At 39.1% G+C, this 21,590-nt stretch overlaps 1 protein-coding gene across 2 annotated transcripts in view; it reads right to left on the bottom strand.

Annotated features, from left to right (window-relative positions):
* The window catches only part of PCMT1 (protein-L-isoaspartate (D-aspartate) O-methyltransferase), a 36,024-nt gene extending 15,943 nt beyond the window's left edge, over nt 1-20,081 (bottom strand). For both annotated transcript variants that reach the window (XM_066179100.1, XM_066179101.1), the window contains exons 1-5: nt 19,823-20,081; nt 7,610-7,714; nt 6,466-6,497; nt 4,629-4,733; nt 1,256-1,376 (exon numbers count right to left, since the gene is read on the bottom strand). In XM_066179100.1, coding sequence (XP_066035197.1) covers nt 1,256-1,376; nt 4,629-4,733; nt 6,466-6,497; nt 7,610-7,714; nt 19,823-20,081 — 622 coding nt within the window. The remainder of the gene's footprint in view (nt 1-1,255; nt 1,377-4,628; nt 4,734-6,465; nt 6,498-7,609; nt 7,715-19,822) is intronic.
* Nucleotides 20,082-21,590: the final 1,509 nt, after the last annotated feature.

Here is a 21,590-nt window from a genome sequence, read left to right on the forward strand (position 1 = left end):
AGCACAGCTGAACCATTCTTCTCCACCTAAGTTTCACTTGTCCATCTGTACTTTTTTAAAATGTACCTCACAACATAACTATTCACAAGTCTCTTAGTCACTCTGCTACATAGTCAAAAATAATATAGATAATGATGGTTACTTAGAATTCTAGACTCCCAAGAGCACGAGAGTTTGTTTCAGGAACAACCAGAAGTGTAAGTCAAAACTGCTTTTGTACAGCAACAATGGAAATTATTCCCTCATTCCTCCTCTACAGCCCTAGAAGTGTAACTTCTTTTCCAAGAAGCTTTGAGACATAAGTATTCTCAGCGAGATACATTGCATTTTATACATGTGTACATATTGATAAACTTATTTTAAAAACATTTGGTAAAGTCTCTCATTTACAAAAAACCACCAAAAATCAAAATAGTAATTAAACTAAAAGCCAAATATCACACAATAATAATTTTTCCAAGTGCTCTTGTAAGAAGCCTCAGAAAGCATCCAGCATCAACTTCTTTTTTAAACTTAATGAATAGAATGACACTTTCCTCCTGCCAGATCTGCATCTTCTAAGAAAAACAGACAATAACCAAACAAAAAATCCCAAACAAAGAAAGAAAAACCAAACAAAAAGTCCCCCCCAATTTGTTTTTTTACATAAAAAACCATTATTTTAAATAATTCGCTGTCCTTGCATTGTTTGGGCATTATTCCCTCTCAGTAACTGTAACTGCATTAAAGTACTTTGGTGTCAATCACTTCCCTAACATACAACTACCATCAATTTTAAAAACAAGTGAAATAAACTTCAGTTGTGCATACTGCCAATTTTTCCACTTGAATCTTCACATGCAGCTTTCTCAACTACTTTATCAGAAGTGTGAAGGCTTTGTTAAAACACCCAAATTTAGACAACAGGGTATTTATTCAAGAACAGTTGTGAATTCAACCCCAATTTTAAATAGCAAATATAACATGACAGACTCTCAGCATGTATTTTCACCAAAAAAACGCTTCCCTGTTAACCTTTTCTAGAAGAATGATAACATAGTTGTGATCACCAGAAGTCATATTCTGAAAACTGGGGGAAGATACTGGTTTTCAGAGCCCTAAAGACAATTTAGATTTTAAAGTTTTCATTTGGCTTCTCTTTCTTGGGTTTAACTTCTTAAATTCAAACTTTTAATAACCTCCAATTCAGTCATTTTCAACCAGTTGCTAGAAAGAATATCAGTTTAATTAGTAAGTATATCAGTCTGATGCTCACCAATCAGTTTCACTCTTCCTGAAGACAGCAATGTGGGATCGTCTTTTTTGACATTATTTATTGAGTCATCTACTAGTTCTTTGATATGATCAATTCCTACAACTTGTCCTTTGGGACCAACCTGGAATAAAAATATACAGTTGAACAATTTCTGCTAGTTTTATTTACAGAATGAGTACTTATACTTCCTGACCTCATTTCTCTAAAACAAAAACAGCGAAGTGGAAATATATTTTCCCAATGTTATTAAAACTACCATTAGACATGACAAATTCTGACTGCTGGAAGCACCTGATGATTAAAGTGTGTCTGCACAGTTTTATAAATACTTGTTAGAGTGATGTTTTTCAGATGGGATTCAGTTGTGTTATATTGTTAGTGGAGATTTCTTCTTGGAATTTTTAGAAATTAAATTTGATCATGTTTGTTTTCATTACCTGCAATAAAAAGTAACAACATCAAGGACAAAGACTAGAACTGATCTCCTTTCACACTGAACAAAATTTACCAAGGAATAAGGTTTTTCTAGAGAAGACATTACTTCAAGGATTAAATCATGATTTTTATTCAAAATCATCTCAAGAGTCCTATTCTTTCAGAAGCAAATGCTGCAATTACCAGGGACAAATTACCATTCACTCACCCTTGCATTCATGAATCTACTTTCAGATTTACAGCTCTCCTCCACAGGAAGAGTGGAACTTCTGAGAGCTCTTAACTCAAAATTAAGATCACAAAATCTCTCTATTCGTAGAGGGGGGAAAAAAAGGTCTACTAACAAAAATTTCTCCACTACAGGTATTTCTTCCAGAATTTTGTCTTTAGTCCAGGAAAAAAAATCAAAACCAATCCAAATCTTCAAAAATATGATCACTTATAACAGGATCCTGCTCAAAGAACACAATAGAAGAGTATGTCCTAGCAGCAGCCCATGCTGCCTAACAACTGTCTTCGGGCACATCTGAACACATTGTTTATGTTTCTGTATCTTACATTTTAATATTGTTAAGGCATGGAAAATTAGTAACTGGTTATTCCGGGGAATTTTTTGTTTGTTTGTTTTATTATGAACAAGTCCTATGTTAAAAACATAAAAAGAGCAGTGTTGGGTTTGAGTGGAAGACCACCATCCAGCCTGTGAAACAGGGCAAGGCACAGAGCGAGTTCTCATTGTGACAGCCATGGATTGCTGTTCAGAGGAATGCCTGGCAGTCAGTTGTACTATAAGCTGGCAAAAGACCCAGTATATTCCAAACAGTAATATCACAGAAATGAAAATTTAGCAAAATGGTCAGAGCATGAAATAGTCTGATAAAGTAAAAGAACCTCCTGCTGCATGTGACAGCCCGTTATGCTATTTCTGAGTCCTCATCAACTACCTCTGCCTATTACCCTGGAACTGTGAAGTACATGCCATTGAGACAACAGAAGGATGGCACAATTTCTGGGATCTCCATGTTAGGAATAAAAGTATACCCCACTCTTTTCATAAATCCAGTACTGACAGGATGATAACTGTAATTCATTTAATTTGTCAGCAACCCTCAGAAGTAAATAAACTTAATTTTGCAAGATATGTAGATAAGTTGATCACAGAAGTTTAACATGAAAATCCAAACAACAATCCTAAAGATACTTTACTAGTCTAAGTAAAGATAAAGCTTTCCCAGAGGTACCACAAATGAGATTATCATCATAAGAGTAAAGTTGTTATCTATGTGCACCCAGGCACTTGTGCCACAAATGTGAGCTACTGATTCTAGATCTCAAGTAGACTGAGAAGCAATATCAGCATAGTCATAAACAGCACCTCCCCAACTGAATTTTAGTGGCAAAACACTCTACCATTAATTCCCATAATATACTTCTTTCAAGTTTTTATTACTGTTGCAATGCTATCAAGCAGAATTAAAGCATTTACTCCGTTTTCCACGACACAGGTCTCTAAGCCATTCCAATGCAAACAACCAAGGAGGATTCATAAGAGGCACATGACATTCATATGGCAATAAAAAGATAGAGGGATTAACTACTGGAAATTTGGAAAGGGATTTCCTTCTTGTGCTGATTCTGACTTCTCCACAGCTGTTTCAGTAGAAAAAGTGCACAACCACAATTTAGCACGCCCTGGTGCAAATGCCTGTTCCTTTATGCATTCATAACTTCAGTGAAACATACATATAGCCTGGACAAAAGTTTTAATGCTTGTAGGATTGGCATTCCTATGCTAGAAATTGATTGCTGACTTGACAGACCAAAAATAATAAGCAGTTGTTGAATTAAGTGCCATTTAAAATTTCCTCTAAACTGCAGTTTGGTTAACTTATTTCAACTACTTTTTTTTTTTTTTTTTTTTTTAATTTTGCAGCTAACATTTAGAAACCTAAATACTTTTGCAAATGCATTGCCCAGTCCTAAACATTCCGAGCTAATTCTTAACATGGAAACAGAAGGGATTGGAGACTCAGATTGGTGCTTGAAAACAGAAAACTAAGTAGCAAAGAAACCTAAATGAGAAATTATCATATGTATCAACACATTTCAAATTAACTTTGCAGAAAGACAAAACAAAAAATCTAGCTGGCAGTTTAATGAAGGTCCCTAGTAATCATAAAGCAATTATAAAGCCCTAGAACAGAGAAAGAAGAACTGATTGTATTACTCTTCATGAATCAGTCTAACAATACAATAGCTACAGCCACTAAACCCCAAATTTTTTCATCTTTCCCCCCCCATGTAAGATAGGGCACAGAAAATTCCTTAGGTACAGGCTGAATAACACAACTGAGATTAGGTCAGTTGGCAAAGATGTAAAACTCAGACGGATCTCTAACTTCTAAAAGGTTAAATGGACATTTATAGTAATGCTTGTGCAATATAACATGAAAAGAAAGCAATTAAATTCAAAGACTATATATATACATAAGATTTTTTCATGTGGAAATAGGATTCTTTAACCCTTCACTAAGCCCTCATCATAACAGGAATCCATGACAATTTATCACAATGAGAACATTCATGGCCACACAAGATAACAAAAATGGAACTCTTCAAGACAAACATCATCTTCCTTCAAGATATAAAGCAACAGCTACAATTCAATCATTAAAAAATCCCACAACAATCAAAAAACCCTAAACATTCTCATTAGGTAATTTCTTCACTACTACACAATTTACTGGACCATTTAACTTGAACATCTGCTATCAGCTATCATAACAAATGGGTACCAATCACACCCAGGAAAGTAAGTTATTTTCTGTGTAATATACTTCAGTCCAATAGGAAGCATGATTTTTTTTGCCCTGTAATTCAGAGTTACACTTGAGTTCAAGTAGTTCTGATGATCAAGTGATTAAACTAAATAACTCACCATTCGTGAAAAGCATGCTGTAAGAATTCCACTTCCAGATCCTACATCAAGTGCTTTGGCTCCTTCATGTAACTGCTCAGACAGAAGCTCAAGTGCATATGCATGCTAAGAGATGACAGAGAGAAAATTTCAAATTATTTTAAGTGTTTGTTTCACTCAATGTATGTTAATTTCTAACGAGATTTTGGGAAATGCCCTGAGCATTTGTGTGAGAAATTTCAGAATAATTTCTGTTACGAAAAATGGGGGGAAGGAGTTAACTACATGATATAATCATTGTTATTTCATTAGCTTCAACAAATTTTTTTTGTATTTTTTTTGTTAGCATCCACATACAAAGCCCTGACTGACCACTCAAGCTTCTAGCACAGACACTATTTATTTATTGGGAAAGACACTATAAATCAGTTTATTTCTCCTCAGGTCTGGTGACTCTTACTATTCTGGCAGTATATGGCCAATAAAGAATTTAGTTTATCATCATTATGCCATATGCATTGGAACAAGCTGGTACAAAAGCTAGCTAGGAAGAAGGCAGCTCTAGAGCATCAATAAAAATGGCTATTAAAACTACCTCCTCTATTACTTGCACACTTGCTGAACCAAAGAAAAGGAAAAAGAAGCTGTCTCTTACAAAGGCAGATAGGCAGGTTCATGTATGAAATGCAGTAGTCTGTAGATACACTCGACAACTTTTGCTTTGCTACGTGGTGGACCAGTACACAAACTAAGCTTAGGCTGCACACTAAAAAAACAATTTGTTCTTTAATGTTTCAAAGACAGCCATTACCACACTCTTTCAGCTTAATCCATCCCACCCAGAAAACACAAATAATTAGAATACTCTGTGTTAGAACATTCCTTGTTAATATTTGCTTACAGGATAAATTACCTTTTTGCTCTAACACTTCATACATTACTACTGCTAAGCAAAGGAAAAATAATGACTTAAGGGACTTAAAATTTTGAAGCATAATTACTACTTGTTTTTCCCCTTAGCAACAGTACTTTTTTCTGTCTTTTCTTGAATAATTTCATTAACATCTCTATACAAAATTCCTGATTTTTTTGTATTGATAACTAGGTAAATTCTAAGCCAACTACACAGTTTTTAGTGAGAAGCAGACTTTTACTATTTTTACACACTTTCCAAACATCATAAAGACAAAATACATGCTTCTATTCACCTTTTATCTCAAATAAAGATACACAGAAAAATGATAGGTGGGTTAGATATATGCACTGAAATCCCAACTGGAACGCTCACCCTGGTCTCAAACCACTTGGCAAAAAAGCCTGCAACTCAGTACAATGTACCAGTTTTCTTGTCTAAAGATTTAAAGGCATTACAGCAGTACCATACTATAAGAATCACTGTCATTCATTCCTGAATTCTTATGATTTTATAAACTACAGAGTAATTTACAATGAAAAGAGTTCTGGAAATCTTCTGGTCCAGTCCTCTTTCAATACAGGGGCATTTTAAATTAGGCTGCTCAGAACCTTGTTCAGTGAGCTTCTTTGTATATCAAAGAACAGAATTTCCACAAGCTGCAAAGCCTGTTTCAGTGGTTAACTACCCTCATTTTTTTTTTAAACTCTAGAAACTAATCAGATTTTCCTATGTTGCATTTTTTTGCCCACTACCCCTCATACTATTACTGTACATCTGCAGGAAAAATCTTGATCAATCTTTTCTACTTCCTCCCAGTATGCAGTTCACAGAAGTGTCACTGCAATCAACTGCTCATTAAATTTACTAAGGTAAATATTTTATTTCAAAAGCACCTGGATGTTTATAAAATCACTATACTAATCACCCAGGTTTAAAACTTACCATATGTGGAGCACTGATTGTTGCTTGGAAACCTGTAAAACAAGAAAATGGAAGATGTTCATTGGTGTTCAGATAGCAACCTTAGAATCTTTACTACCTTGACTGTAAAGTGCAACACCTTTACTGTCACCCTTATTCAGGGTACAACATCCACAGCCCAGCAGTTACACAGGTACTCTACATCAGAAGTGAGTTCCAGTACATCAGCTGAAAGCTAAGCAGTGTCAACAGGAAAAAAAAGAATTTTATCCTTGATCTCAGCTACAATCTCCATTTTGTCACTACACATTGAATGAATATCACATACTAAGCAAGTAGGTTGAATTCAGAAGACTAATGTCTCCCAGAAGAATATAACTTCTTTTTCACTCAGTCCCTATGTAAAAATCTGGATTTGTTAGTTTGAGTTTCATGTAGTGGCAACCATAGAACATCTGGAGAACAATCTCAAGTATTCTGCAAACAGCAAATGAGGACAAACACCTGTAAGAATGGGAGGAACACTCACTATATTTGTTTTTGTAAAGATACATACTCAAAGGCTTATGTATCTTAAAATATTTTTTAATTTTCCTATAGAACTAACAAAATCCTAATAAACTTCACTCACCATGTAATATTAAAGGCAGGAAGAAGAAAAAAGAAATTAGTACATCTACATAGCTCTCTCTCTTATCTTGGAAAGATAAAGCTGGAACCAGGATGGAAAACAACTGTCCTATCAGTAGATCTGCCCATTCAAAGCCTATTTTTCAAGATTTCACGTAATGGTTTACCAAATTTTGCATCAGTCCCAACTGAATAATTTCTGTAAAGATAGGGAATGTTTCTACCATAAACTGGATGCAAATTTTTTTTAAGTATTTATATCAGCTGTACCACCACAAGTTGCTGTGGTTTGAAAAATAACTACATATTTACACATATTAATATTGGCTGAAAAACATCTCTCATATCCAAATATGCCAACTGCATTCCACAAGAAATTGAAGCTTAGTCAAAAGGTATGCAATAAATTGATGAAGAACTAAATAACCTTCCAAATTACAAAAATTATTTTCACATTCCTAACACATAAATGACAAAAGCAGTCAAAATTACACAAATGAAAACGATCTCAATCACTTTTGCAAGATGCTCTTACCTATAGACTGTGGAGAGTCCATGTAAGGGTTGTATTTTGCATAGTGGCAACGGTCTGTAGCCAGCATTACTTCAAATACCTTGTCTGTTTTGATTATTCCATTTTCTATAAACAAAAAAGTATATAAAAATGAAGGGATTGTTTCTCTTCTGTAGTGCAAGAGTCTGTGAAATGTGTTAACATATTCATAAAATTGTGAGAAATCATCTGCCTTGCACAGATCTCTAACACTCTTACCCTCATCATACCGCCCATGGCAGGGGTTGGACTACATCATCTTTAAAGGCCCCTTTAGCCCAAACCCTTCTGTGATACTAAAATTAAATCTGGGGTCTGGAGATCAAACCATGCTTAAGTGAGAGAAAGTTGAACAAGACTCTCCCTGCAGTTACAAATGCTTTTCTGAAACCACTGGCAAAGATCTACACCCTAGTAAAACTCAACTTCATGCACAACTTTGATAAATCCTGAGAATACAGTCAGTAAGACATTAGTATTACTATACACAACAAACAAAATATACTTCATATTTCTAAGAAGCTATACAAGTAATTATTGAAAAATATACAAAACCAAGTTGGAAATGTAATGTTGAAGCATCATCACTCAGTACTTTAGTTTCCAGATCTCTTTGTCTTGTGTTAGCAAAGAAAAAAAATCCTTTTGTAAAGAAATTCCCACTGAATCTGAATTCTTATGCTGAGGCAGACTGAGGCAAAAAAGTTTCTATATCAAAACACTCTGAATCTTTTTACACTTTTCAAAATAAAATATAAATGCAAATGCATGTAAAATGTCAGAAGCAGCCATTTTTCCTTGCTGTTTTACTGAGGTTTTTTAAACTTTAATAATTCTATTTTTTTGAAGTTCTGAAGAGGACATTAATGAATAACAGAAAACTGTGGAAAACAAATGGAAAATATTAACTAATTACTTGCATTGAAAGATTATATAAACCACAAATAACTGCCTTTAAATGATGGGTTGCTTCATTAACTGCTGTCTTTAAATAAGGATTTATTTACAAAATTATACTTTAAGAAAAAAAAAATCATTTGAGCACCATTAATATCTAACCCAAAACATGAAAATCAGATTATGGAACTCCTGTAAGATTGTCCTGAAGTTGCACCAGTGAGTTTTCTTGACATACCACCAACAAAACACAGCTGTGCCCAGGACTGGGCTAACTTCTGCAGAGACTTTCCTGACTGTTTACAGCGTGCTCCCAACTGCACCTAATAATCATGAGATTTTCTTGTCTTTTTTTCTTATCTACTATCTATGTCCAGAATTAATTACCCTATATAAAACAGACTTGAATTCAGAAAGGAAAATCACCCCTCAGATCACATTCCTTTTTGGTCTGAAGACAAAGTATGACATAGAACTGCAAAAGGAATGTTCTCTTACTACAGAAGATTTTAAGGGAAACAATTCCTTTTTAAAAAATATTGTTTTTAAAAAATATTTCTGTATCTGTTAAGTCCCAGAAGAAGCATACACTCCATTTACCTCTACTTTCAATGTCTTGTGTCCCTACACATTAGACATATCCTGTTCTTTTACTTCATTTTGAACTGAATACTACAGCAGTTTCAGTTAGAGGAAACTCATTTCGATCCAACGTTTTAAACCAAAGCCAGGAGGCATTTGCAGCAGTTCATAAGTTTACTTACTGAGCAAAACTGTACCCAAAAGAAAACAAACAAATCAATCCACTAATACGTTGGCACTAAAAACAGAGGATAGTAAGGAGAAAAAAGTTTTCCCTGACCACTAGAAATTAGTCGGATTAGTTGTATAGCAATTCTGTGAACAAAGCATAGAAACCAAAAAAATCAAACTTTTACTCTTAGAAGCTCATTAAGAATCACTAAGTAGTATCTCCAAATCAATTATACTTTAAAAACAGGAGAATAAGCAAGGCTGATTATGACAAAAGTGAAGAGATTAAAGGCTCTAGGGGGCTTGAAGGGATGCCAAAAAACAGTAGCTGAGAAACACTCAGAACAGGTCTAAAATAGTGATTTCTTTACATGCAGATAGGTGCATATACTCTAAAACTATAGGTAGCCACCCACTCTTTCCTTTTGTGCCTTGTGGAATAAACATGCAGAGAACAAAAAGAATAAACTTCCAGCTTGGAAGTGCAACTGCAGGGCCCTATGATAAGGCCAAGAACCTTCTCTATTTTTACAAAACTTAGCTCCAATAAAAGTACATACAATGATCAAATAAGATGCTTACACTGACAAGCAAATTACAAAAAAAAACCCCCTGAAAACAGAAACTACTAATATTCTACAGATTTTGAGCATTCAGGATGCTCTCATTAAGCAAACAATCATGAGATCTGCTGACTGTTGTGCTGTCTTTGATTATTGTCATCTTTCTCGTCAGTAAATAGGAATTGAAGAAAGCTCTCCACACTCAGAATCCCCAGCAGAATCTGTGGGAGAAGCTGAATCTGCTGTCAGCCATTTATTTTAATTATTGAATAATGCTCCATCCTCATTAAAAAAAACAAACCTCTCAGCTACCCCCCCCCCCATAGATTTAGTCTGCTTTTCAAATTTGCTTATTATACAATCGAAGTAACATCAAATTTTAGGTGGAAAATAAGAAAAACAATCAAGCCCTAAAAAGTAAGATCAATATTGACTTAGTTGTAATTTTTATTGTGTTGATAACAGTAAGATTTTTTTTCATAGTCTCACAGCTGAATATAGAGAAACATAGCAACTGCAAGGTACCAAACTCCAAAAAAGTCCTTTCTTTCCTGCCACAGTCAGTCCCAAGATGACCAGCTGCCAGGATCTTAATTCTGTCTGAAACATGTCTCTATCAAATTCTCAGTTAAGTCCACAAAAGAAGTATACCCCATAAAGAAGGCAATAATAGAAGCTTACACTGCGAGGACAACATTCCAATTTCATGTCATCTCTACCAAAAAAAACAAAACAATTTAAAAAAATTAACTATTAATAAAATGCTAACTAAAAACATTTTCTAAATCTTAAAATGTAAGAAAATAAATATTGCAAGAAAATAATTCACTATTAAATGTACAATAGAAAAATCTTTCCAATTAAAATTTGCAGAGAAAACTCTCCTTGAGGAGACTATTGGGTTTCAAGACCAATAATCAGTTTGTACTGCAAACAAATCAGGTATTAAAGGGTTTACAAGGAAAGGATAATACACAAACACACTGACAGCTTGAAATAGAGTAAATTCAAATAAAACAGAGTTATATCATCACAACTTCCAAGCTTCAAAGGGCTGAAGCCGAAAAGTAAGTACTTAACAGTGGAGCACTGCCTGCCAAGTTCAAGAGTTACTCTGTGCAGAGGCTGTGGCAATGACAACTTGACATAATTGGAGCATGTTTTGAAAACTCTCTCTGGTCTGCCTCTTTTCCACAAATAACACCATGAAAACAGGAAAAGAGCTCAGAGCAGTCCCTGGACTTGAAGATGGGAATACACCACTGTTGAATGTAACCTGGGAAACTGGGCAGTTGGCTGTCAGAGAGCAAGGAAAGAAGAATCTGAAAAGGCATCTATGGACCTGAAACAAGTAAACAACCTATTTTTTTACTTTGTCTTTTATTTAGCAACAAATTCGCTACTGAAGTGCTTATGTTTCAAAGAATTGCCTACCTCACTGACGGTATCCTGACTGTTGATCAAACACATTTGTAACCAAACCATAAAATACTAGCAACATTTACACCAACATTGGCTTCCATATCAGAAAAGGGGATGTGTCATTGCCACATGATCCAGCACACAAGCTTACTTTACAAACCATTACACCTACTCAAACTCCTCCTGTGGCTGAGTTTATGTATTAAAAAAATGCTCTTGCAAATCCCAAAACCATTTACTGTGCAACTACTTCAGCATCCACATAGTTCAGCTTAGATGACTTTCTCCATAACCACTGCAGAATACTTCACTTCAGAAGACAAGTTTTCAGCAAAACAGTGATATTTTTAAATCATACAGAGGTCTTAAGGCACGATGCAAAGCACATACAGCTTTACATTACTAACGATTCATTCATGGAGATTAAAATTACTGATGTGACAAATCATAGAATGGTTTGGGTTAGAAGAAACCTTAAAGGTCAACTAGTTAGTCCATTCTTATGTTGGGGGCCCCAGAGCTGGATGCAGCACTCCAGGTGGGCCTCACCAGAGAAGAGCAGAGCAGCAGAATTACCTCCCCTGCCCTGACAGCCACATCACTTTTGATGCAGGACAGTTTGCTCTCCACAGACTGGCAGAGGGTGCACTCAATCCCACTATCCATGTCAATGACAGAGATGTTAAACCACACCAGTCCAAGTGCCAACCCCTGAGGAACACCACTTGTCACAGTCCACACTCGAACATAGAGCTTTTGACCACAACTCTCCTGAGGGCTACCACGCAGCCTTATCTATCAAACAGTCCATCCATCTAATCCATGCCTCTCACTTTTAAAGACACGGATATAGTGAAGGACAGTGTCAAATGACAGTCTCCATCTGACCCATGCAAACCAGCTAGCATCTTTCCAGAGAATGGGCTGGAACAGAACCGCATCCTGATTTGTACGCAACGTCAAGATTGTTGGTTTTAAGCACCTGATCAACTGACATTTTTAAAATCAGGGTCTTTTTGTTTGAGCAGAGGAAGAAAAAAGATGGGAAAGAAGTGGTTCAGTTAATAGAATTTTATTTAAGTAAGGAGCATAGGAAGATTTCACTGTAAAGCATGAACACAAAGAAAGCACTTAGAACAAGAAGTGATACATCAGCACCCTAAGATCCAATAACAGACACTGACCCAAAACATACAAAGCTCTTTGTGCTAAAGAAATTGCAAGTAGGTGTTTGTAAACAAGTGTTTCTTATACCGCTCATACGTGCAAACTTCTTGTGCTTTGCTGATAGTTTAAGAGCTATCTGCCTCAAACATTCAGCTGCCCATCTACTGTCACTGAGATTTGGATTCACAATATCCAAACAGTGTCCAAACGGGATGTTGCATACAGCTCACTGGAAGGAATCACTTGAGAGTCTATCATTCAGAGACACAACGACAGAGACACTGAGGAAAACAAGAGTCCATCAAAGCTAATCTTACAGTCCACATAATATAAAGTCAATATAAAATCCCATGAAAATTCCAAAGTGACAGAAACTAAAAATAATGGGAGTAATAACAGTAATAAAAATAAACATTCAATTACCATTTAAATGCTACTCAAAACTTGCAGAGGCAAAACAACATGGGAATCATAAGCCAGGCTAAACACAACAAACTAGTATACAGCCTCAAGCTTCGGTTAAATACAAATTTACATTTCACTTTTACTTTCAGGTGGAATTCCTTCCCTATTTAATTAGAATCACCTTCAAAAACAACCCACCCATTTTGGTATAAAATGTAAGAGTTTTCTATTCATTTTCATGGATCTGAAAGTCTGCAGTTAACTAATTTAGTCATTTTAACCACTGCTGTATTGCCCTCTCCTACTGTAAGCCAATGTTGCAAAGTTGGTATTAACAATTTTCTTCTCCAGAGGAGGAGAAAGGCCTGCTACCACAGCCTTCCAGCACACAGATTTATACAGAAGTTCTCTGTAACGTACTCATATTTATCATAATGGTTATGTTGATTTCGTCTAAATCTGTATCAGCAGCTGAATGAAGAAACTTTGAGGAGTACACAAAAGAAGAAAGTAACTTTAAGGTTGTTTTCAGCATGCAAAAACATAGAACCTCATCTTCCAATGAACTTTAACATCCACGTGCAGATGAGGGAGACTTCAACCTCTGAGCACTCCTCAATCTCTCAACATTTGAGAAGGCTGAACTTCACTTACACATCACATGGAAAGTCAAAACTAAAAAGAGTTCAATACGAACTGGCAACAACCATCCCTAATAATGAAAAAATGTTGCAGAGCTTAAGAAAAACTTAGCTGGATCAGACAGATAGACAAAGAACTTTCTTCACAGTAAGGCTTGAGGCAAAACTACTTACAGCTTTAGATCTGTAAAGGAGGCAGATGGTGCACATCTCACACTTTACTGAACAGATCCCATGCAACCACTCTGCAGTTTTCAGAAAAGCCAGTGCTGTTAAGACCAGCAGCCAGACCACAAGAAGAGTTTGTTATTACAAAGGTGGTTTCATTAAGACAGGCACTAGTACTATACAGAAATAGAGAAAAATCAGAAGATCAGCAAAATATAACTCTGACTCTTGGAACAAAAATGACAAAGACCTGTCCTACTAGCAGAAATTAGGAAGAATTTCTGAAGCTGTATTTCAATAGTGTTAGCACTTAAAACTATTATGTGCTCAAGTCCACTATTGAAGTATTCAGGTTCTGAAGTCTTAAAATGCAATTTACAAGTCAGTCAGTCCAGGAGAAGTCCACAGTTTCTGATCTCAAGCTTTAAAAGAGTTAAGTTTTTTGCCAAATGTTAGTAATTTAAATTAAAAATCAAAACATTAATAAATTAACCTAATTTAAAAATTAATTAAATTATTTACTTAAAGTGTTACATAGCATTAAAAAACACAACTCTGAGGGATAACATTCATATAAACAATCACTCAAAAGAACATGAACATTATACATTTATTTCTAGGCTTTCCAGTAGCTTTTAGTGCTCTCTTGCTACTACATCAGGATGAAAGAAACAGTAGCATTAAAAGAAAAATTTAGAGTTATACTGAAGCTAAACCATAGGAGATTCCCTCTTTTTAAAATGCCTACAAGCAGCAGTAATGACTGGTTGTGGCCATATTTCTAGTATCATTTCCATTTTGCTATGGATTACTAGGCAGCTTCAGACCACCAGGAAAAAATCATATCATGCCATTATATTCACGTACAAAAATAAAAATCTATCTTCAATCAAGCAAGAACACTAAACATTTTTAATTAAAATTATTTATTAGGAGATATAAAAATTTTTGATGTAAATAATAATAATAAAAAAATGCCCTCTTTTTTTCTTGAATGATCAAGGACTTGGATTTTGATGCACTGAATTTTGGGAGTTTCTGGGAAAGTATGGGTATGTTTTTAACATTACACTGACACCCTGGTCTAACATTAAGGGAAAGTAGATGCCAACAAAGAACCAGTTAAGAACACAGTCTTAATTTACACACCAATAAAACGTGACAAATGTTCTTAAATTTAGGTTGGGTTCTTTCTGTTATCATTTCCTATTATCTGGGATAGTTGTCTTGATTTACTTGAAGGCCTGCCTCTTAAAAGATCAAGGGTGTAGAAATTCCTTCAAAACATTTCATTGACATAGGCAAGTCATAAAAAAATACTCAAATCTTTTTTAAAAATAAAAAAGTTTCTCAACAACTCCTTTAGGCAATTATTCAAATTACTTGCTAACATTTTTTTAAAAAATCTCAATGCTCCAAAAAATAGCATCACAGATTTCAAGTCTGCCACCTGAGACATGAACTAAATTTTAGAAATTTTAGATATTCTTAAATTAACATATCAGTGGATTGTTAGTTTTTAACTGAAAAAATAGTTCCCTTTCTAACCGTTTCACTACCTGGTCATAAGTTCCAATGCTTATTCACTGAAGCCTCAACACATTTATGATGAAGGAAAGGGTGGTCACTGAATGCACACAGCAGGCAGCATAAGTGCTTGTACAGGAGAGTCATTAGATTTGGTCTAAATTATCATTTCCCTTCTTCATGTTCATCCAAGTTACATTACTCTTTCTTAAGCAAAATTAAATGTACAAGAGATTTGGAAAAACCAAGAGAAAAGACATGACAGGGGAAAAGAAAACAAAACCAATGTTTACTGCTTGCTGAACCCAGCTTAGGCTTACTATTTCCAATGCTCTCCCATTCATGGCAGTTCCCAAAGATTTGTCCTCAGCAACCACAACCCTGCACCAAAGGCATCGATTCATTGCAGATAAGCCTTCACCATGATAATGTATACCAAGATGTCATTTTTAATTATTTAACAACTAAGTAATTAAAACACTTGGAGAAATACCTTTAGCATGTTTAAAAATAGAATTCTCAGACCCTGATAGTACTTGAATATATACTGATTTGAAGCATCATTCACACTGAAAAATTAAGGAACTGATCTTACATGACGTGCAAAATTCTATGGATTCTTGTAAATGAGAGTTGCAAACTGCTGTGACACAAGTTTCTTAGGTGAAGAAGGTAAAAGAATGTAGCAAGAAACAAATCCACAGACAGTTAACAGCCACAGCCCAGTTAATTGACCTTCACTTTCACTGGGAAACGTGGGTTCAAGAGCAGCTATAGGTGATCAAACACCATTGACACAACATGATCAGAGAAATAAACAAAGCAAGCTTGTCATATAGCAGCATGACACTGACTGGAGGAAAAAGGCACAATAAAGAAACCTAATGAACTCTGCTTGTGAATTGGACAGGGAACCAATTCTTCTGTCCTTCAGGTGTGAAAGAAAAGCCGATTGCGAAGATGCTGGCAGGTAAAGTAACAGGACTTGGCAAAAGCCCAAGTATGACAGACAGAAGATGAAATGATCTGATAGTGACCTATCGGCAGACAGCTGAAGATACAGAGAAGGGAGAAAAGTTACAGATTTAGAATCAAAAGACTTTCAACCAAGCAAGACAACAGTAAATAACTCACCAATTCTCTTCCTCCTTCCTCAGCACCTCTACATGACAGACTCATAATAAAAAAAACCAACCCTGTCAGAGTTATTTAACACAAGCAATTATTTCTGTGTTTAGCATGATCTCTAACCCTACAGTAACCTGCATTTCTAAAGTTTCCTAGAAATGTTGTCTGTTAAAAGATCTTACTTAAATTATATTTTAGGGGAAGGGCACATGTTCAACTATTTTCAGTTAGGAAGAAGCAAAGATTTAAATAATTACTCTGTATTTGTTTTAGGCTTTAATGAATAAAGAATCATTCAGATTAAAAAAGGCATTTTTAAAAAATGAGAAGTACTTTCAAAAATCACTGAAACAAAGCAGCTGAACACCTCATAGCAACAGCACATTCAAGGACAGCATTTTTGTTGAGAACAGCATGTTTTAAACAAGTTTATTTTGCATGTGTCAAATTGTGCATCTATGATGCAACATTAACAGCACAAAAATATGTTTACAATGCAACAAGAAGTTAAAAATCAAAACAACAAAGCAATGTACTGCAACATTCTTCAGTCACTTCTCCCTAAGCATGTGCTGAAAAACATGCAAAGTTCCAGGGCCCTCTTTACTAGTTTGTTCCTTTTAAGACAGGACAGCAAAGATAAAGCCTATAAAGAATAATGGCCTAAATCTGCATTGCAAATACCCAAAATCACTTGTCACTGCCCTAACACAATGATCATTACCATGACAGAAAAGTTAATTCGATAGTTAAAGTGACACTGAAGTGAGTAGTAAAGCAAATGCCATCAAATGGAGAACTTCATTGCCACAAAAAAGAAGCACTAGTAACTGTCAGTAACATCTTATAACCAAGAATATTCTTCATAGCTGTTTTAAAGGAAAAGAACATATAGCCTACAGGAATCTTCCAATAGTGTTTTTATTTGGAGCAAAACCACTTTAATTCTCCCCAGCCCCAACTTACCCACAACCACTTTCCCTGCTTCTCTAACCATAATAGTACAACAGCTTACAGATATTGAGGAGTTTAAATCCTGACATTTCACAAGTCATGAGAAAGTGACCCAGTCCTACAGCACTGCCTCCCTCACAAGCCATTCTACAAGAACAGTCAAGAATTGTGGCATAAGGGCAGGGGCAAGAACCTCTCTACCAGGATTTGCTTCAGAAGAAAACATACTGTGTCACTACAACCTGCGTCGTTTTATTTATGTTATACAAAACATACTCTACATTACACACACATTTACTAAGTTACGCACAAGACAAACACTGGACAACATCAAATTAACCTCATCCAATTTGCATTCTTACTTTTAGCATAAAATGCTGTAAATGTAGCTGTTTTTAGAGAAGGGAAAATACAATGAGGGATCTACTACTTACTCCAAAAGAATTCTCTGGAACATTTTAGTCTTTCTGTAACCAATAATTTTTAAGTTTGTTGAAACATATCCGGGAGAATTTTATCATATTAAACAGTACTTTCTTCTACATCTGCTCCCAGCTTTAGTGACAAGGTATCATCTTACCTGAGGAACTCTAACTTGAAAGTTATGGTCTTAATTCAGCAGCTGCTCTGCACTGATAAAGCCCTGCAACATGACAAGAGTCCCACTGAAGCTGACAACAATCTTGCTGCAAGATCAAAGGCCTCTGTGCTTCCACGATATTTTATTGCCAATCCACTATTTCCCTGTTTAACAACACTCAAAACATTTTAGCATGCATATGCAAAACAGACAGGGGGAAATTACAGACTGAATTTCCCAAGAAATTACCAACAGTGCACACTTTGAGATTACAATATTGAGCGCTTCTATTTTACTTTCCTCTTCCTATATTGCCTAACTACAATGGTTTCTAGCTTTGTCATCATTATTTGCAACGCCCTAAAAAGCTCCCATGTGTTGAAAAACTGTCATTGTCTTCTGCAACAAAGAAACAGGTTTTGCCTTCAGGTTCTGAGCACCATAGACTATTCTGGCAATAACTGCTTTTTGGATGTATTTTGGAGTTTAACGTTGATTTTTATGTCAGAAAGCTTTTCCCTGCTCTGTAAGAGAACAGTAGTATTTCACTAAAACAGTATTTCTAGCCCTTTCAGTTGCAGAACAAAACAAAAAATGCATTGCAACACTTGTAACTAGAGAAGTTATTATCAGAATTTTTACAATGAAACTCTACAGTAATTAGTAGTTTTTACAGGGAAACAGAAAGTCACTTCAGCATGTACTATTCTGCTGGATGTCACAGTTCTCAAAAGAAATACTGGAAAAGACCACAGGATCAGATGATCTAACATAAGCAGAGAAAAGGAGAAAACAACAAGGGTGATTCTCCTATGACACCAGAATAACGAGGCGGCCATACAGCTGAACTTGACTGCGGTCTTGTAGTATCAAAAAAACAGGAGACAACTGCCATAATACAGGCTCCAAATCTACATCCTTTGACGTCTCGGACACGGACCTAAGAAGAGGAAGGAAAAAGGCCAGGACCAGAGACGAGGGACACACTAAGTATGTTTAAGAGAAGTTAATTCTATTCTAATATGAAAAAAATGGAAGCTCTGAATACAGCAGGCGTTGCGTCTCCGTCCTCTCAGGACCTGCAGACTTCAGGATGTACTGAAGTACATCGGCGAAGAAACGCCCGCCCAACGTTCAGCACGGGGACAGCACAAACCCTGGGTGAGCACAAGGGAGCGCCCAGTGCCGGGCAGGCACCGCAAAGCTCGGCTGTCACAGCACGGCTCCGCAACCCCGACAGCTCCTCTCCTGTCCCTGCGGTCCCAGCCCGGCCCTTCCAGCGGAGCCGCTCCGGACCCCGCCGGGGAGGGGGGAGGAGGGACTGCTGCCACACGCCCCTTTCACCCAACACAAACAGCCGCGGCCTCTTCGGCGCGATTCCCAAACCCGGGCGTCTCCCGCTGCGTTGTTCAGCCCGGGCCTCAAAGACCGGAGGGCGCCCGCCGACACCACCAGTCCCGCCGAAGCCCGGAGCGAAGCCAGACGGACGCCGATCCCGGTGCGTGCGGGGGATCACGGGCCCTCCGGCGCTGCCACCGCGGCCCCGCCTCAGCTCGCACAAGGCAGACGGGGATGAGGCGGCGGGAACGGGGCCGGCGAGGGGGGGACGGGGCGAGCAGGGAACAGCCACGGCCGCCGCACGGCGCTTCCCCTCCGGGACCGCCATCGGCGCCACCCCGCCCGCCGCAATGCCTCCCGCAACAACAGCCCGGCCCGCCCTGCGACACCGGCCGCCGCACGGACGCACACCCCCCCAGCCCGAGCACCCGGGCTCGCCCGGACACACCCCCGGCCGGACACAGAGACACGCACGTACAGGGACGGACGGACAACACGGACACACGCGGCCGGGCGCCGGTGCCGCTCCCTGTGACAGTTGGCGGCGGGTCGGGCGGGCGCCGCGGGAGCGCGCGGTCGCTAACGGTCACCGGGCGGCGGGGAACGGCCGCCCCGCAGCCCCGCCTGCCCGCGCCCCCGCCCCGGGACTCACTGCGGAGGTTGTGGATGAGCTCAGAGTGGCTGGCGCCGCCCGACTTCCAGGCCATCGCTAGGCACACTCTGCGGAGCAGGTACAGAGCCGCCTTCAGCGCCGCGACTGCGCACAGCAGCTTCCCCAGGAAGGACACAACCTCCAGCGCCGATACAGGCGCCGCCTCCTCGCCGCCTCCTCCCGCGGCCGCCGCCGCTGCGGCTGCCGCGCGCTCGCCGAGGGGAGGGGCCACGCGCCCACCGCCCCGCGCGCCCGACATGCCCCGGCCGCGGCCGCCGCCGCCGCTCCGCCGGCCAGCGCGGTGCCCCCCCGCGCATGCGCGCCCACCGCGCCCAGGGGCGCGCGTGGGGAGAGCCTCGCGCGCCGGGGCGGGGATGCTCAGCGGCTGCTCCCGGCCCGCGCGTTTTATTGCCGGGGCTCTGGATCTCGCGCTGGCGGCGAGACCCCAGTCCTGCCTTCGCCTCAGAAACGGCGGCGGGGCGGGACGGGTCTGGGTTATGTGAATTTAGGAGCTCTGTTAATGAATGAGGTAGCGAAACGACACGTCGCACACGCTTTCCCCCCTTCCCCGGCCTTAGCCGCTCCTGTGACACAAGTCGGTACACGTCGGCTACCGGAGAAGTCGGCGTGGGGGATGGCGAGCCCCATCACGGTGGCTGCCCCGCCAGCTGCCGGCTCCGGCCCAGCGCGCGACCCGCCGCCCTTGCGACGGAGCCAATTAGCGGCGTCTCCCGGCGTCGTGTTTTGCATAGGGCGCGCCTATTGGCCGCGGCCAGCCCGCGCGGGCCAGGCCTACGTGTTAGAGGCTGCCATTGGCCAGGTGGCGTGGGGGCTGCGTGTCCCGTGTGTGTCCCGTGTGTGCCCACGGCAGGCCGCGGTGGGAACGGGGCAGGGCGGGTACCACCGGCACCCGGGAAACAACGCGAGAATTGGAGCGGGGTGGAAGAACACGGTGAGTTGGCACAGCCGTGCATTGTCTGAACGCTGCGCGAGTGCCCGTGTTTCACGGGAGCATCTACCGGGGCAATGCCGATGACGTAGGACGAAGTTATAAATTAAAACTACTTTTCAAAGGTGTCCAGGACAATAGCTCAGAATTTAGTAAATGCCGATGGGCCTTTATTCGATCCCAGCATAGGCACATGATGAAGTAGCAATCTCAAGGGAAAAGTAGCACCTCCATATCCTCCCACAGCCTGTAACATAACGAGGAAAACCAGAGAATTCACTTTCCACAGTCAGGTAATGTTTCTCCCCGCTCTGAATCTCCTTTGTGGTTAATTTTGCCGCCAATATTCATTTGCCACCTGTTATTTATAAACGTTTCTATTGTTTAAAGGGAAAGCATATACCATCTTTGCAATTTTGGAGAACCCACCATCAGTGCTGTGACTTCTGCGTTCGTGCTGCCTTCTGGTCCCTGCAAATGGGCACATTGTAAATTCACACACCTAGGAATAGTTTTGCAGCGCTTCCTTTCTTAACCAGGCACACTGGCACAGGTATTTCATCTACATGGTACCAGACATCAGGGTTTTCAGTTCTTGGCTTTGAAATGTGAGAACAGTGATACGTAACTATGGATAGGTTTGCCCTATCAATAGAATATTGTATAAATATTGGGGAAAATAAGGTGTCATCTAGCAGAGGTAATTTCAAGTATTACATTGTTTCTTAAAAGCATTTCTGATACAGAAATGGACACAGCCTAAGATACCAGCGTGGGAGATTACACAGATCTTGTGAGAGAGCCTATCTTGACTGGGAG

This window comes from Chamaea fasciata, unplaced genomic scaffold, assembly GCF_029207755.1.
Source record: "Chamaea fasciata isolate MVZ Bird 193981 ecotype frontalis unplaced genomic scaffold, bChaFas1.0.hap1 SCAF_3, whole genome shotgun sequence".
Taxonomy (NCBI): Eukaryota; Metazoa; Chordata; class Aves; order Passeriformes; family Sylviidae; genus Chamaea; species Chamaea fasciata.